Raw genomic sequence first — 17,425 nt, forward strand, 5'->3', positions numbered from 1 at the left:
ACCAAGTTAGAGAATGCAAGAGCTTAATTAAATCAGCATTTCAGACTAAAGTAATAAGCATTTAAATTATTTTATTGAAGAATGCATCAAGATTATTTTTTATGGATACTGATAATCTGCAGATTAACTGACCTATCTTTTTGTTGCTCTGCACTCTTTCAATGACCTTTGTAGTATTAAAGATAGTTCTGACCAGCTTCAGCTTCCTAAACCAAAATACAAGGTATTTCCTAAATGGCAACAGTTCATTGTGCTTTTACCCTGCTTTTAGAGTACCCAAAAAAAATAGTTTAAAACATAGAAAGGGAGAAAGGTAATGCCTTTCTTTTACCTGTTTAGCTCTCTAAATTGGGATTCTCAGGTCAGTCTTCATGTATATTTGCTGTTTCTTAGTACACTGACAAATGTTATAAACCTTTAATCAGGGGAAAAGAAGCAATAGCTATATAGTACAGATATTTAAGTAGTATATGAACTGCCCTGCAGGGACAGGTTTTCTGAATAACAAAGCTTCCAAAACAAAAATCTGAAAAGTTTTAAAACTGTACCAAGTCAGATCAATAGAATCATATTTCTAAACTATTTAATTATTTCAGTAAATAGAAATAAATCATGAGAGATGTCAGTAAAATAGGTTCAAAGAGAAAAATACTTTGAAGTTGAGAGTAGTAAAAAAGATGGTCATGTGAAATACTATAAGGGAGCATTAAAGAAAGAAATAATCTGACAGAAAGCACTCCAACACATAATGGGAAGGGAAAAAATTAAAAATCCAAGCAGCTGGCTATCAAACACCATATCTAGAACTACAAATGAGACCTGACAGCAAAAGTCATGTAACATTATTTTATCTTCGTGTTTACACGGACTTCAGACAAATACAGTGGGATAAATTAATCTCTAGTATAACGCCACTTAATTCAATAAAATGATACCATGGATAAATCTGGCCCAGTATTTTTGTGTTAAGAGGAAAAATTAGAGAGAAGCATTAAACTGTTTGTCTCAATGAAATCTCATACAGGTTTGTAACAGTTTATAGTTTTTTTTCCACACAAATAAAATACTGTAGCTTGATTTTTACTTTAATAAAAATGTCAGATAATCATATAGAAATCAAATCATTAGAAATCCTCTTTAGATAAATAATTTTGATTTAATTGGAAATACAGCTTCCACTAAAATGAGAATTTGAAAGCCAAACAAAGAATATCAGGTTTGTGAAATCATATTGTGAAAATTCACTGCTGAGTCATATAAGCCAATATTTGACATGGGGAGAGATTTGTGCCTAATTTCTGTGAATGCTAATAGTTCAATGTGTAAATCTATACATACTTCTAACAGAAGATATCCATAAGAGTGAAACACATTAAGTGATTAAAACAGTGATTTAAATCAATCCCTCTGCTGCCTACCCAGTTGTTTAATTGTGAAATTAAAGAAGGGGATTTCATAACTATATGGTGGTGGTCTTGAAATGGAAAAGTGTTAGAAATATCTAATGACATTACCAAGTGGATTTTAACAGTGGACCTGTTGGTGCTATTATGGGTTTTCCAATGGAAAAACAATATTTGAAATGGAGAGAACTAATATTCCACTTATTTACAAGCTAATCTCTGTTGCAAATTCACAGGAAGAAAAAACATCCTCTGAAGACAGCATCTTGACATAACATTTGGGAAATATGTCTGATGGAAATATTTTTTAAAAAGTCAACATTTGGAAAAAATATACTGCAATTTAGTCACCTTTTAACAAACTCAGAAAAAATAATACCCTCAGCATGAAACTCAGTTATGCTCAATTGCTAGATTATTGATCAATCAAGTCTTGTTTAATTAATTTTCTTCTTTTCATATAATAGTCACTTAGTATTTAAGTAATTTCACAAAATGTATTAAATGTTTTAACACATTAGTGAATGTGGAGTTCTTAATATAGATATAGGAGTTCTGGCCAATCATACAGGGGAAATAACAGTTTTCTTAATACGATCACAAACATATTTTAATCATGAAGGTTAGATAAGAAATAAGTCTTAAGTCTTCAGTATAATAAATCTCAGCATAGAAAGTTAATGATTACACAAGTTTTCACATGTATGATTCTCTAATAATGTATAAAAGATGTGGAGTACACAACTGAACACTGATTTCAAATTGCTTTTATACATTTATCTATTTCTATACAACAAACTACATTAAAACGGAGTTAAGGTTGAGAGTACATACCAGTCTTTTGAGTAAAAGTAATCACTACAAAACCAAGCATTGCAAGCTCAGGGAATTCAGTGCTAAAGTTAACATGTTTCAATTTAGGTTAAGCAATGAAAATGCAGTCAAAGCACCTGAACAACCTTAACTCCACATAGTAGTGATACCTAAAAACCAAAATTAAGATTATTTGGGTGCCCTAATGTTATATTTCCATACCTTATGTTTTAATTTCTTTTAACTTTAGCCTTAATGCTAAATTACCTGAGTTTATTATACTTGATGTGTGGATAATTTCAATATCCCTGCAATGTATTGATTGAAATGCACTCTCAACCATAATTCCATTTTAATGTCAGTTTTAACTGAAAAATAGAAAGGCTATTCCCAGACAAAATCTGTGAACACTAAACAAGAAATCCAAAGAACATAATCATGAAATATTTCTAACTAAATATAGAATATCAAGTTTGATTTTCTAAATTGTATCTTTTATGGCCAGATTCATTCTCCTCCTCATGTACCTCATTCACCTCCTGCTTGCCCTCTGTGTTGACTAGATTTAATGCAAGTGGTAGATTTTTTTAAATAAATATTTAGGACTAGTGGTCATTTTTGCTGCTATTTTTCATACCTGAAAGATTATCCGACAGCAGATAGTGCATAAAATCTCCTTTAGACAGACTTGCATTTAGTGGAATCAAGTTGCCCTCAAGAAAAGGGTAGCCACCTATACCTTCAGGAGACAAAGAGAACACCGAGAAGCAAGGTCATAGAAAAGCAGCCATCTTTATTGCATCCTCAGTCCCACTGAGAACGATGAAAGATAGACTGGTAACCATTTTGAGAAGGGCAGCTAAGGACATATTGGCTTTATTGCCATTGTGAACAATGGAAGAAAACAGTCATTTTAGAGGCATTTGCTATAAAAACATGCATGAGCACTTGCTGTAGAAACTTCCATCTAAGAGAAGTAATGGCAAAAATGTCAATTAAAAATAAAAATCATCAAATCTAGCCTATAGACAAAATGTCAGTGAATTTTAAGAATACAGGAAGATTGAAAAGTCTCATTTGGTACTGAGATCATGACAGACAGAAAGGTGGCCTGACAGTTTTTTAAATTAATTTAAAAATAGGTCTTAACTCTAATTAATCCTTTACTTTGAATTTTCTGAGAATTTACCTCTATGCCCAAAGAATAATTGCTGTAATTTTGGGGAAGATAAGATGTATTCTTCAGACATTAATAGGTTGAATGCCCACTTTAAATGCAAAAACTAGAACAACTTTAGCTATGGAACTGCATGTGGCACTTCCATAGTGTGCAGTTTGTTTCTTTGACAAAAAAAAAAGTTCATATGGATTTTGTTTTGCATTTTAAGTAAGTTGATAACACTCTCATAAGACTTTCAATTCCCCAATGTTTATTAACATGTAGTAATTAATATAAAATAGTATGTTACCTACTACTAAATAGCATTCAAATTTCCATAAGACGGAATCCATCACTTAATTGTCCTCTATGAAACCATGGCTGTCTTTTCTATTTGTAAACAAAATAATATGAATTTGAAGTAGCTAACATCTCTAAATACACTATTTATAAAATCTCTGCAATGCTAACATCAGGAAGCATGTCTAAAATAATGATGGGGGTAAAAAAGCATATTGCAGTTCTCTAAAATACATTTTTTTTTCCTTTAAGTGAGAAAAAGTACTGACTAATTTCACTTTAAAAGCTTGCATAGTAAACTGTTCACAAATGCAGTTAGCACTAGTCCTTGCAACTCACTGAAGAGCCTCAAAAATCAAGCTCTGTTCTGCTCACATATGACCATCCCTATAAAGGTATGAAGTTAGGATTTATAAATCAATTAGAATTTAGTTAATAATTCTGTTGACAATCCAAGACCCATCTCCTTCTTCCCATAAATTGGTTAGTACTATAACAGTAATTAATGTAAATAGATATGACTGTCTACAGGGAAGACTAAATGCAATTATGTAAAGTCCCTAAATAGTACTACATTACTATACATCTAAGCCTTCTATGTTTTTTAAACACAAAGCAGTCCATCCAGTTTAAAGACAGAAGTTGAGTACTTCCTAGCCAAATTCAGAAGTAGTTAACTTGGCTCACAACTCACTAGTGAAGCAACAATCCTAGCAACTGCATTATTAAAATTTAAGTCTGTAAACCATAGAGGAGTTTCTTTAAAAAACAAAACAAAAACAAACAAAAAAACTGCATCTGATCCTACCCTAGCTGTATTTTTTTTTAAAACAAACCCTTCTATGACTGTTACAGATGTAGTCCTGCAAGCAGAATTTTTGTGCCTTAAACAAAGCAGATGATCTTAGGCAGGCACTAGCTGAGAGGGAAAGATCAAGGTAGCTACTGGGAAGATTTACAAGAAAAGGAGATAGATTCTGCTTAGGGAAATGGAATAGAGATAAAATCACTAGAAGATGAAGAAGTAGTCAGAAGAAAAGGAAACCTTAGCACCGTTTACAGGAGAGTATTTTTTGTGCCACTGCCGAAGTTGCGATGGACCCACATTCTTTTGTTACACTTGCATTGGATGGGAATCATTCCTGTTTGCCAATTGCAAGTTGTTAAGACCCATCTTTATTTGCCCATGGATGGAATCCCGTGCTCACTTTATTCAGCAAGGGAGATAAGTAACTCATGCAGGAACTTGTCCAAAACAGGTCTTCCGCTATCCTTAGCTCTAACATAAACCCCCTTCTTCCTTATTTTTACAACTGTTACTTTTAAACTTTAATTCCAGGAAAAAATTATAAGTCAAACCAGTATATTATGTGTACGTTAAGCAGTGCCAGACAATTGTCTTCTACCCAAGTTAAAAAAAGTTTGTAGTTTCAACAATGCTGCAATGTTAGGACTGTATTTTGGAATGAGGCTTCCTCTCATAGATCCATCCTGCTTCTTCACATTACAGCAGTTTTTCCTATTATCCCAGAAGAGAGATGGTTATATCAAAAACACTTACTAGTTTTATCTGTCCACCTAGGAGATTTAAAAACACATTTTTTTAAAAAGTATGGAAAGGAGCACATTTGTACATTAATGATTAAACATTGAGTCACAATAAATTGTGCATTCACCAAAAAACAAAAAAACAAAAAAAACCCACCCCAACTGTTTCCAAAACTGCTTCACAAAGAGATACTAACAGCACCCACTTTTTACTAAGGCATTCCACTGCCATAGTAAAGTTCACAGTACTTTAATTTGTGTGTCTTGGTAAAAAAGAGACCTTTTCATCCTACTATTCAGACATTTAAACAAGTATTTATACATGAAATGCTGAAATTATTTATGAAACACTGTCTATGATTTTTTTTAAAGTATGAACCAATTTGCTTTCACATAAGGAATCAAATATAAAATTTAAAACAGAGGAATCTTTCATATGGCTTGAAATGCTGTCAATAAATACAATGAAAATTCTCCAGTCACTGTCCAGCACTGAAATATATACATTTGGCAGAAAGATGGCTCTATAAGTCTATTTGGTACAAATTCCAGTAAGGCAATAGAGATTATTCCATAAAGAAAGAATCCTCTTCTATAGGGGCATCTTCTTTCCAGTTTTCCCAACATGGCACTACAACAGTTTTTTTCCTAAATGGCAGTAGTATCAGTAGTCATGTTTTCAGGGTATCCTGAAGAGGGGAAAACAAAAAAATAACCTGTTCATTTTATAAACAATCTGTCTTGGGGAAAAAAGTCATGCGGAAAACTGAACAATTTTTCAAACAAAAAGTAGTTTTCTGCCTACTTGAATAATTTCACTAATCAGTAAAATATCCCATTTGGGTGAACCTATAACATTCTCCATAAAACCTTCATCATGATGATGAGGAACTGAATAGTCTCATTGATTAATCTGATTTTTTTTAAACCAGAATTTATGTTTTTACCTATATTTATGGCAAATAAGTTATCCAAGGAGTTCTTCATCTTTAATATTTTTATTAAATAAATTTGTTTCTTTTCAAATTTCAAAAAAGTTTCATTTTGCTTACCAATATAGACAGCTCCTTAAAGCTTGCACTTCTTTGTAGACTTCTAGTAATACAAAGTTAATGAATAATGAAATGTCTTCGACTTCAGTGCAAAACATTCTCTGCTGACAGACTAATGGGCCCCAAATATTCAATCCAGTAAGTCAAGTTCAGGAATTTCTCCCAGGTTTGACCCAACGGTAAATACTCTTCATTTATGGGAAAAAAATACCAATTATTTCTAGGAAACAATTTTCATAAGCCTTATGAAATGGAGATTCAGTTTAATTCAGATGTAAACACCACTACCCCTACCCAAGGGGGAAAAAAGAATCATAACACACTATGCATAAGGAGAGGCTTACCACCTTGACTCTTCATACATAATTCAGTTTGTGTTTCAGTTTGTGTTCTGCATTGTACTCACCAATGCAATTAGACAAAAAGCTATTTGGAGTAGAGACCTGCTATTTACTTGGCAGAGCTCATTTATTACATAGTGCCATGTATATCTGGCTCTATAAATGTAACTAAAACTTGGCTCCGTACAGGTAACTAAAAAAATAGAAGCCACAAATGAATCCCATTTCAAATAATAGGACTTGGTGAATATGAAAGCTAGAAAAGTTCCCTGAATGTTAACTACCTTATCATTTGAAGTGACATTTGATTTAAGTCATGTTCATTAAAGATACTACCTACTTGTTTTAACCTATTATGAGTACTTCTAATCCATTTTAAACAAGACTCCTGTTAGCCCCTTCGAAAATCCTAGCCTAAATCCTTTGAGTCAGGGACTGTGCTATTTGAGACCTCTGAGCACTGTAATAACAAGAAGCCACCTTAAAATAAAATAGCCTTAACCATAAAGTTCTTTACAAGTTTTCTTTCAAAGCATTCCATTTCTATAGTGCAAGTATAAATCTAAATTTGTGAATCAGTTATTTCTTCAACTAAAAACGTGTCTATTGCCATAAGTCAAGATATTGAACTTCTGATTGTCAACCACACCCTGAAGCATACAAAGGCAAGTCATTTGATAATGAAAGCATTTCCTAATTGCAGTTATAGTTAATGATAAACTAAATGCCACCAAGTAACCTGCTGAAGCAATGCTGTGCTGTGCCCTTACCTCCTCCCATAGGTTTTCCATAAAGCATTATGCCAACACCATTTCCCTGTAAATTATCTCATCACCTACAAAGTTTCTCAGAATCCACAAAGGCCAGTACAGAGAAAGGAAATCAAGCCTAATTTCTCATGTATGCAGCACTTTTAACAAACAAAAACCTTTGCGGAGGTGGCTAGCCCTTTCAATTAGTTCAGCTTTATTTCTGCTGATTGTTAAGTTAATTGTGCACAAACTGGACTGACACAGTAAAGTAGTTAGCAGCCTGAATGTCAGCAAGTGATTATATTATAGTATAACAGCATTTTATATGGCAACTGACAGGTGTCTATAATTAAATTACTTATTAAGCATAAGTATCTCTGTTAACCTAATACCTGCATTTAAAATCATATTGGTCAAAGTTCTGAATATAATTTGCAATCAAGTGACTTTTGAAAGTGGGTTTTAGGTTGCTTAGTCACTTGAGTGGCTATGAAAATTTTACCCAATATTTAATAGCAAGTCCAGTTTAGCAGGTTAGAGAGATTTCAACTCTTGTATGTAGAAATGTTAAGCTGATCGCTGCAATTCTACTTCTAAGCATATAAGCAAGCAAGAGTGTTACAAGTAATGTCCTTTATGATTGCACTGTATTTAATTCTCTCTAGCATAGAAGTGTTCCCCTTAATTAGAAGGGGTAGATAGCCTTCTTCAATGAAGCCCACATATTAATGTTTGTTTAGCTGTTTAAGGCACTGGACTATTTCTAGTTGATATTCCAAGTTTGAACAGCTGGGTGAGAGTTGCATAAATCTTAGATTGTAAACTCTTTGGGGCAAAGTTAACCTTTGTTACATACAGTGTTTAGAGAATCATAACTTTAAGATGGAAGACACAATCAGTTCATTAATCCACCCAACTGCCACCTCAGTATCCCTTTTACCACTGCCTTGTCCAACCTAGTATTTAAATACATCAAGCAATAAAATTCCTTGGGAAATATCTCCACAGTCTAACATAACTCCGTTTTAGGGTTTTCCTGAGATGAGTAAATTTTAAAGAAATTGAGACAGACTACAAAGGGTTTTTTTTTTTGTTTTGTTTGTTTTTAAATCATCTATCTATATCGTGTGTGAGTGGGTCCATTAAGTGGGTCCTCTGTGTACACCCAAATTCAGTCTGATAAAAGAAAACCGGGTAGAAAAAAAAATCGTTAGGTTCTACCCACAAGAAGTTTTTGCTCTGCTTCCTTAACCAGTCATCGCTATTTCCAAACGACATCCCTTTGTAGCACCTTTACTGACGTTCCCTGCCAGTACCAGGGAGTTCCCACCTTCCTTTAAAGTTCTCTCTTCTGGTTCCCCCGGGAAAAGCAGTCTCCTCCCGCTACAAGCTTGTATTTCCGCTTCACGTCAAAGCCCCATCACCATCGCGGCACACGCCCGCCGTGGCACGGCTAGTCTCACTCTCAGCTCGCCCTGATCCCTGCCCACAAGCAGGCGCTAGCGCCACGCAGGCCCATCGCAGCGAGCCCCCTGCTCCCGCTCACAAACCGAGGCATCGCCCCAGAGTTACAGCACCTCCCGGGACCAGCGGGCACGGCCCGGGCCGGGATGAGGGGCGTCCCCAGGGCGGGGACACTGGCACTCGCTCCCGCCCCCCACACCGGGCGGCCCGTCCCCTCGCTTCTCCCTGTTTCTTTGACTTCGAAGCTGTGTTTGGTCCCACCTGGCGACGCGGTGCTCAGACGGGCTAGGCGCGGGTAGTGTTCCCGGCGGGCTGGAGCTCCATGGCGGCGGCGGCCGGGGGACTGGAGCGCGGAGCGGAGGAGAAGGCGGTGGAGATGCGGCTGCTCAGCCCCCGCACTAGCCCCCGCAGCACGCTGTCCCCACGGCCCTTGGGCGGGCCCAGCCCCACGTCGTCGCGCAGCTCGGCGGGCGGCACCTCCAGGTTGCCCGCGTACCAGAACACCCACCAGATGAGGCTGAGGAAGATGCCGATGCCGCCCGCGTAGATGAGCAGGTCCGAGAAGAAGAGGTCGGCGAAAACCCCCGTCAGCAGCACGGCCAGGCCCAGCGCGTCGAAGGCCAGCGCGAGCCAAAAGGCGGCCACGCAGCGGCCCAGCCCGCCCGGAGCTGCCATGGCAAGGGGACAGCTCGGCCGTGCCACCGACGCCTCCGGGCAGGGTAGGGCGGGGGCCGCCACACACCTGGGCGAGGCCACGCCCCCCACACCTGATGGGAACAGGCCACGCCCCTTTCTACTCCCCCCGCGCCTGAACGGCAAGGACACGCCCCTTTCGCTAGGCAGGCACGTCCGCCCCTGCCTGCTACCCCCTCAGAAGAGGAGGCGACGCACCTTCTTCGGGCTACAGCTTGCTCCGGCTGCCCCGCTTGGAGGGGCGCAGTGCACAACGGGGACTCCTGACTCTGCCCTTCTCCCCATCCCGCAGGGCTCCCTCACTAATCCCCTCTTCTCAGGCAGCAGCCAGCCTAATGCCTTCCAGCCACCTGCTGCAGGGGACTGGTGCGCCAGAGGGGCCTATTCATCCTCTCCCCTCTGGCAAGTCACCATCGCTGCTGCCCCCCACAGGCAGAGGCAGGCTGAGCGTACAGAGGGGGATATAGCTCCTTGAAATGGACACAACCCCTCCAGCCCCATCCTTCTCCTTCAGGATTTTGGCCCGGATGGAGCCCAGCTATTTAAAAATCTATACACAGAAACCGAGGTCAAGCCCTAGGAAAGCCAGCTCTATTGAGCACAGTTATAGGCCTTCCAACAAGATCTTGCACAGATAGTGGGGATGGTGCACCTCGCGGACCAAGCAACTTACAAGGAGTGCAATGGTACCTCAAAGGCTAGAGGGAGGGATGATTCCCAATGAGAAGGGGGACAATTTAGGGTTACAGGTAATGGCCCAACGATGGTCCCTTAAAAAACTCCAGGATAAAGGGTATTAGTATTGCACATCAACTATGGAGATTCTGGAGTGCTCCCCGGGTAACCCTGCTGAAGGTGTTGTGAATTAGCATAGGTAGTAGCAGCTCTAATTTAGGTCAATGGGTTTACTGAATTCTACAGAGAACACAAAATGGCTTGAAGATCCACTTGTTGAGGCAGAACAAATGTGTCTTTACTACAAAGTGAGGGTAAGCTTGTAGCATGGGTGTGCTAGCTTTAATCTAGATAGTACTCATAATAGCAATAGCATAAATGGGGCAGCATGGGCTTCAGGGTGGGATAGGAACCTGCCCATGTACCCATAGTCCCAGTCTGGCTTGTACTTAGACTTCACTTTGCAGTGAAGAACATACTCACGAGTCTTAATGTTTTCTCTAATGCTTTTACCTTAAGAAAAAAGTGTACTTCTTTAGAAAGAGCCGTGTGGTAGCTTAACTGATGGCAATTACATTCTGTATATTCTCAGAGGAGAAAAGTAAAGGAGTTTGGCTTAGGCAACCTGTCATTGCTGAGGAGGTCACCAAGTTATTCAAATAACAAATATCACAGGATCTTTTTCAGGGGATAAGGCAACAAGCCACGTTTATTGTGAATACAGAAATTTGGTAAATAGTATCAATAAAAAAAGGATCAACACTGTAACAACATCAATGTTGTTCTTTACTTAGTGAAATAGTATCAATAATGTAAATACTAGGAAAACAGTATCAACATTATATTAATACTACAATTACAGAGATTCTTGTTAATAAAATTTACTTTGTTGACACGTTTCAGTTGGTACTTTCATTCACACTCACACACTGACAGGCATACACAGACAGGGAGACAGACAAACATACATAGGGGTCTCACAGATGTTATAGTTACCAGCCTCTTGGTGCTCGTGGTAGTCACTGGCCAGGTGACTGTAGCACGAGGATGAGGAGTAAGGTTCTGCTGATACGCACTGGTACTCCTGGCTGCTGTGGTGATGTAGACCCGAACCTCCAGCCTTCATCTTTCTGTCCCATTATATAGGGAAAAGATCCCATATAAGTCTATGGGTTTTTGCTCTGTCATGCTGCATCTGCATTTGGTGTGATCCTTAATCACCCACATTGTTGCAAGCCTGATCAGATTTTGTTCTTTGAAGTGGGCTGACTCCAAAGTTATCAGGGTGGGCTCCTCTTCAGCCAATTGAGTGGTAAAAGTTATTATCTTTGCTCCTTTCTTCCTCCCTCAAATGTTTTAGGTGAGGCTGGTGTTTTCTTCGTCTGTTTTGACATCCCTTACTCAAACCAGTTGTTCAATCACTCTCCCTGTCTACACCCACCTCAACTGCTCAGCCATTCACACTTCAATCACTCAGTGCCAACTCCTAGCTGAAGAATTCACATACTATTTTTAAAGCAAATGTTATTTCATTTTTGCTAGTGTCTTTCACAATTAGGTAGGTATATTGCATTTCACAGTGTGGCTTATACTTAAAATAGGGTTTTTACAAATGTATTGAAAGTGGGTAAAATTAACATAAAATGGTCAGTGGAGTGGTTTTACAAACAATCTTAAAACAAATAGAATTATAGAAAGTAAAGACAGACTTGAATTATTATGCAGTAAATGGATATTTTAAAAAGGCTGAAGTGAACATTTCAAAGGGTGGAACAATAAGAGTCAGTTGAGGTTTTAACTTTTGATTAAAGTTACAATGTATCAGGCTGAAATGTCTCTTGGTAGAAAGAGTGTGTGTGTGTGGGGGGGTGTTTGTGGTTCTGTTCTTTCATGAAAACAGGATTGGGCCAACAACTGTATAGGCAGGAAGTTGTGTGTACTGTACCTACCCCAGTGAGGAGGCAGAGAGATGCGGTCTCCACCCAAGAGAGGTGACAGCTGAGGAGGTAGGTGCTTAGAGTAGGTGCCCTTGGTAGACCTGAGAGGGGAAATACAGGTGTAGTTGCCTTGAACTGTTACAGGGCATACAACATTTAATGTTGGGATGATATCCTTTCACCAGTGGCTGATTATCACCTCTGTCATCTAGTGAGAATATGCAGCATAGGACTCAGGCAGATGGGAGGCTACTATGTCATTATCTTATCTTTTGTCCTCTAATACATTCAGATTGTGGTTGGCAGGGTGCTAGTCACAGAACTATTTCTTCACTTTGACAGAATTCATAAGCCAAGTTTTAGAAGAACACCAAGTCTTCAAATGGGTGGTTTCTATTAAAGCAAGCTATATTTTGACTTTCCAAGCATGTTTAAGATAGTTCTTTGTAACTTCAGAATTACTATATTTGCATATTTAACACAGCACCTGGGTCAAAGTGGAAGCTTTATTTTTTAATACAGAAGCAAAAGATTAAGACATTAGAAACAAGTAAAATGAAGGTGATCTTTACATCCCTTTCAGTTCACCTTTGTCATTGTAGTAGTTGGCACAAAAGGTAAAAAGTTACATGAATTTGACACCATTTTATAAAACAGACAAAAAATCTCATTCATACACTGGAACTGCATATAGCTCTGGATTTTCTTGGATGCTTTTTTCTCAGCAGCCCATTATATCTGATTGTCTGTTTAATTATTGGTATCCACACAACTCCGGTAACAAGAAACATCAGTCCAATGGAAAGACAAACAGGCCCAAGGGCATATGGGACACCTACATGTTTAAAGTACAATACAATGAGAATGATATCGCCAAAAAAGACGGGTCCTCCAATGGCAATGAATGTAATGGGCTTGTCATAATAAAACCATGGACTTCTATCTCTGACCACAAGACTGGGTTCACTTGTCATCTCACTGAAACTGGAAAATCAGCAGCAGGTGTAACTATTTCTTCATTAGGGAATGGTTTTATTAGAGAATGTTTTTCTGAAAAAGTTGAATCACCTAAAAAAGGCACAAATATAATGATTCTGTTTCAAAAGAAAACAGCAGCAAAATTCCAGTTAAAGAGCTACCGTAAAATATCTGTGGTTAAATCACAAGACAAAGTCAGTGTATGTGGTCCACCCTCCCCCCCACTCCTTTCATAGATTTCCTTACATTTTTTAAACTTTAAAGTAATTTCAGGTACAACAACTGCTGATTTGGTTGTAGTGTCACATTTTCCTCTTTTTTTAAAAAAAATATTATGTCCCATACAGAGAAAACAGACAAATATTATCCGAATTCTTGAATGTAGCAAATGTCGCTAAATGACCATCACTGCATGAGTGACACCAGATTATCTGAATAAATTTCATGTTCTCCATTCCATTTGGGGAAAAATGGCTGTTGAGAACAGCCTAAATTTAGGATCATATACTTTAGTGTTTAAGTATACTTTAAGTTTAGGACCATATACTTCCACTGACATCAGTAGGAGTTCTGAGGACAGTATACAGCCATTCAAGAAAACTGCACCCATTTTGCTCAGGCCAGGAATATCAGAGTTTACAAGCTGAGAAGCCAAATTGGGTGGGGTCAGATTTTGTTCAGTGCCACAATAGGTGCTATAGAAACTGATGTGAAAAACATCAGTTTAGCCTCATGGGAAAAATAGACTAAAAATGACAGATTTGTCTCCATGGCATTTCTAAGTATAGCACCAAAACACACCCTCAGAGTCCCAAGAGCTAATAATTTGCTGAGAAAACAGTTTACATGTTTACAAGTTGTGTTTACTTCCAAAGATTTTGTTTTTTATTTGATAGCACTCAATAGATCTTTGCTTTATCTTCCCTTGGTAATACAAAAGCCCGGCAAGAACTAATCAATAGATTTACGTTCTGGTCCTTCCAGGTGCATGCAAGCACACAATCATCTCTGTAGGTTACTAAGGAAGAATATGGTTCTGTACATTTCATTGACAGATGGGTAATTCACAGTTGGAAACAATTTAAAAGGCTATGATTTAATCAGTTTTGCACCATTAACAGTTCATTAACTATTATGAAAAGCAAGATTCCCTTTTACTGCAAGAGCTGAGTATTCTTCATAATGTTGCACTATTGAAGTTAGAAGCATTAGTACAAGACTGAGAAAATGTTTATTGAACTAAAATGCTTTGTAACAGATGCAAATTGATTTGAGATCTTAAACACAGGGTTTGTCAAATTTAAGCCCCTAGTCCAATGGGCACTGATACTATTAGGTCCTCTAAGTGCTACTAGAATACAAAAATGAAAGTTTACTTATTACATATTCTAGGATCCAGTTTCATGGTTTTGTTTCTCTTGACAAAGTTGATCAGTTCACAAGCACTTGAAGCTCTTCAAAGAGTTGCATCCCTTACACTGCGTTAGGTCTTTGTGAAATCACCCCTTGAAACAGATGAAAGATCTTTGAACTCATATTCTGCTTCTGTCAAGTATCTTTTATGATCTCACTATAAATCAGAGGTGAAATCCTAAATCCATTGAATTCCATGTCAAAATTTCCAGTGACTTCAATTTCGTCAGAATTTCACCCCAGATCTTACCTGTGCAAGCTATATTTAGAATGTAGCTCTGCTGCATTTTTGATTCCTTCAGCATTGCTTGCAGAACCACCCATCCAAAAGCCAGTGTGGTTTGTTTTTAACAATTCTTGATAATCACAAAATACTATGAAGTTTAAGTGTGCTCCTCATTTTATTCACAGGAAAATTAAGGTGCAGTGAAATGAAGCAAGTTGCTCATGGTCACAACAATTTTAGGCACTATTATTTTAAAAGCATTTTTACTAAACAGTCCAATACTTTAATCAATATCAAAGTGTGCCCGGTGATTTCCACTAGACAGTTTAAAAAAGGTAACCCAGCCTTCTGAATCAGAGCTATAGGGATTTTAAGCTCTTTTTAAAATTTTGACTATACTAGGGGAATGGATTTTTTTTAAAGGTTTTATTTAAAGATGAAGGACCTTTGACTTCAGTGGTGCAGCAAGGGTAGTAAATTAGTGCAGAAATTGTCCCTGGATTTGTTTAATCGTTGCTGAAAATCTATATAATTTTGTAGTAGTCTTTTGACACAGTTCTGCCTTTTTTTTTTTTTTTTTTTTTTTTTGGTGGCAGTGTTTTACTCCTGGGAGGTAGATAACCAAGATAACTATTACTTCAGTTTAAATAGATATAGCAAAACTGAGGCAGAGAGGTTAAAAGACTTGCACAAGGATAGTAGCCATTATCCTCAATGTAGAATCACTTCCAATTAAAAAGACTGCAGTGTATGCTAGCATAGAGAAATTATATTTTGATAGTAGCAGGTTTATAATAAAGCTTTCAAATAAATGATAAATCACTATGTGTTGTTTTGGAGCCAGTTTAAATATTAAGAAAATTAACAGTCAAGTAAATAGCAGATGCTTTAACAGGAAACAGGTTGCATGTTTTATTTTATTAATTGACAACATAGGAACATTGGGGGGGAAAAGGAACACTTCAAAAATATCTGTGCTTTTTTCCAAGTATTATGAATTCATATTTAGAAATGTTCACTCTATCAAGTTTCTTTGAAGTATTTTACCCAACTAAATAGATACATTTCCAAGAGATAACCCTGCAATAATTTAAATTTAGCTGAATTAGAACTCTTAGAAGGCTTTGGAACATATTGAAAGGTCATTAAATTTAAGAGGTATTTCCAAACTACAAGCATTTCTATAAGTAATAGATGTAAAACCACATTTTTATTGCCAAAAAGAAAAACAAGCACTCACAAGAGAAAAAAACAAAACAAAACAAAACATACTTCTTACAATAGTAGTGGCTTTATTAAAAAAATGTTATTTCAAAACCAGGGTCTTAAGTCATTTGAAAGCCAGTTCAATCTTGATTAATTCAGTGGCAATATAGTGTTCTAATATTAATATCAATTTAAGACAGACATTAATACCTGCTGGTGTGCCTTTCAAAGTAATAATGAGTCTGCCCTTGGGGAGGTGTTTTCTATCTAACTCACCATTAACAGACAGTATATGGAAAACCCTCCTCTCTGTTTCATCAGCAGTTACATACAGCAGGTGAAGACATGGCTTGATCATTAGAGTTGGTGAGCGTATATACTTTATTTAGAAGCTGTGACTTATATCTTACTGTTCAGTTTTGCTACTAAACAAGGATGGTTATTAATTGTGAATGGCTTCTAAATGAAGATTTATGGTAATTAAATGTAATTAACCCCCCAGGTTTTTTATTCTAAATAATCCTAAGTTTCAAGACTAATTAAAGGAGCTCCCCTACCGACAGTAACAATAGAAAATTCAAATCAGCATGATTTGTCTAACAGCCAGGGCCTCATGTGCTTTGCAGCATAAAGAGACCAAATTCTGCTGCAGCAGGTCCCTAAATTCCATGGCAGCATTAGTTTATTCTTTCATCATGAAATATCCTTTGTGCTTTTTACCTCCCCACACACAACTAGGCAAGAGTCAGTACACATGCACACACAATTATGGCTCATAGTTAAAAATATTGACATGAAATGTATTGATTATTTTTGGTCATAATTATTTTTAAAGATGATTTTTTTCATTATGCTCTCTATGCCATCTGGCTTTATTTCCCAGGTATTGCCTCCTATCATGTTGTTCTCAGAAACTCATTTTCACGTGAACAAAGGGAGCAGAGGAAGTTTTAGGTGGCTTCAACAATTTATCTCACTGGCTCCCCACGCCTCCACTGGACTGTTCTCCAGACTGCCTAACAGGCCAGCCTACACTTCTGTCTCCCATACTCACTGTCTACAGTTCAGTACAGTTCATTCTCCTCAACTTGCTGTTGCCTAGCTCCATGGAACAGTACAGGGATCTAGTTAATTTTTCCCTGCAGGGAAAGCTGCAGAATAAAAAACAGCTTAATGCAGTCTCTGCATTGCCAGGGAAGAAAACAAAATTTCATATGCCTGGCTGCAGCAAAATGGTTAATTTCATGACAGGAATTCTGAATTCCATCATATCTTGGGAAAAAACAAGGTTACTTACCAGTAACTGATGTTCTTTGAGATGTGTTGCTCATGTCCATTCCACTATAGGTGTGTGCACACCTCAGTGCACGGTTACCCGGAACTTTTTTCCCCTTAGTAGATCCTGTAGGGCCAGCTCTGGCACCCCCTAGAGCTCCATGCACATGCTGCGGTATATGAGGCGCTG

At 37.7% G+C, this 17,425-nt stretch overlaps 1 protein-coding gene across 3 annotated transcripts; it reads right to left on the bottom strand.

The window, feature by feature from the left end:
- Positions 1–1,995: 1,995 nt before the first annotated feature.
- Positions 1,996–9,554, bottom strand: LOC137155090 (transmembrane protein 238-like). Of its 3 annotated transcripts, XR_010920349.1 has the most exons (3): positions 9,094–9,554; positions 6,276–6,318; positions 1,996–5,912 (listed from the first exon to the last, which is right to left on the bottom strand). XR_010920349.1 is itself a non-coding variant. In XM_067551075.1 (2 exons), exon 1 carries the CDS (start codon positions 9,505–9,507, stop codon positions 9,118–9,120), a length of 390 nt encoding a protein of 129 aa, XP_067407176.1. In that variant the 5' UTR covers positions 9,508–9,554; the 3' UTR covers positions 1,996–5,912; positions 9,094–9,117. The 3 variants fall into 3 exon arrangements, 2 of the variants coding, with proteins under 2 accessions (XP_067407176.1, XP_067407177.1); XM_067551075.1 differs by lacking the exon at positions 6,276–6,318; XM_067551076.1 differs by lacking the exons at positions 1,996–5,912; positions 6,276–6,318 and adding an exon at positions 6,399–6,463.
- Positions 9,555–17,425: the final 7,871 nt, after the last annotated feature.

Source organism: Emydura macquarii, unplaced genomic scaffold (genome assembly GCF_026122565.2).
Source record: "Emydura macquarii macquarii isolate MOO-44397 ecotype Brisbane River unplaced genomic scaffold, CSIRO-AGI_Emac_v2 contig_1348, whole genome shotgun sequence".
Lineage (NCBI taxonomy): Eukaryota > Metazoa > Chordata > Testudines > Chelidae > Emydura > Emydura macquarii.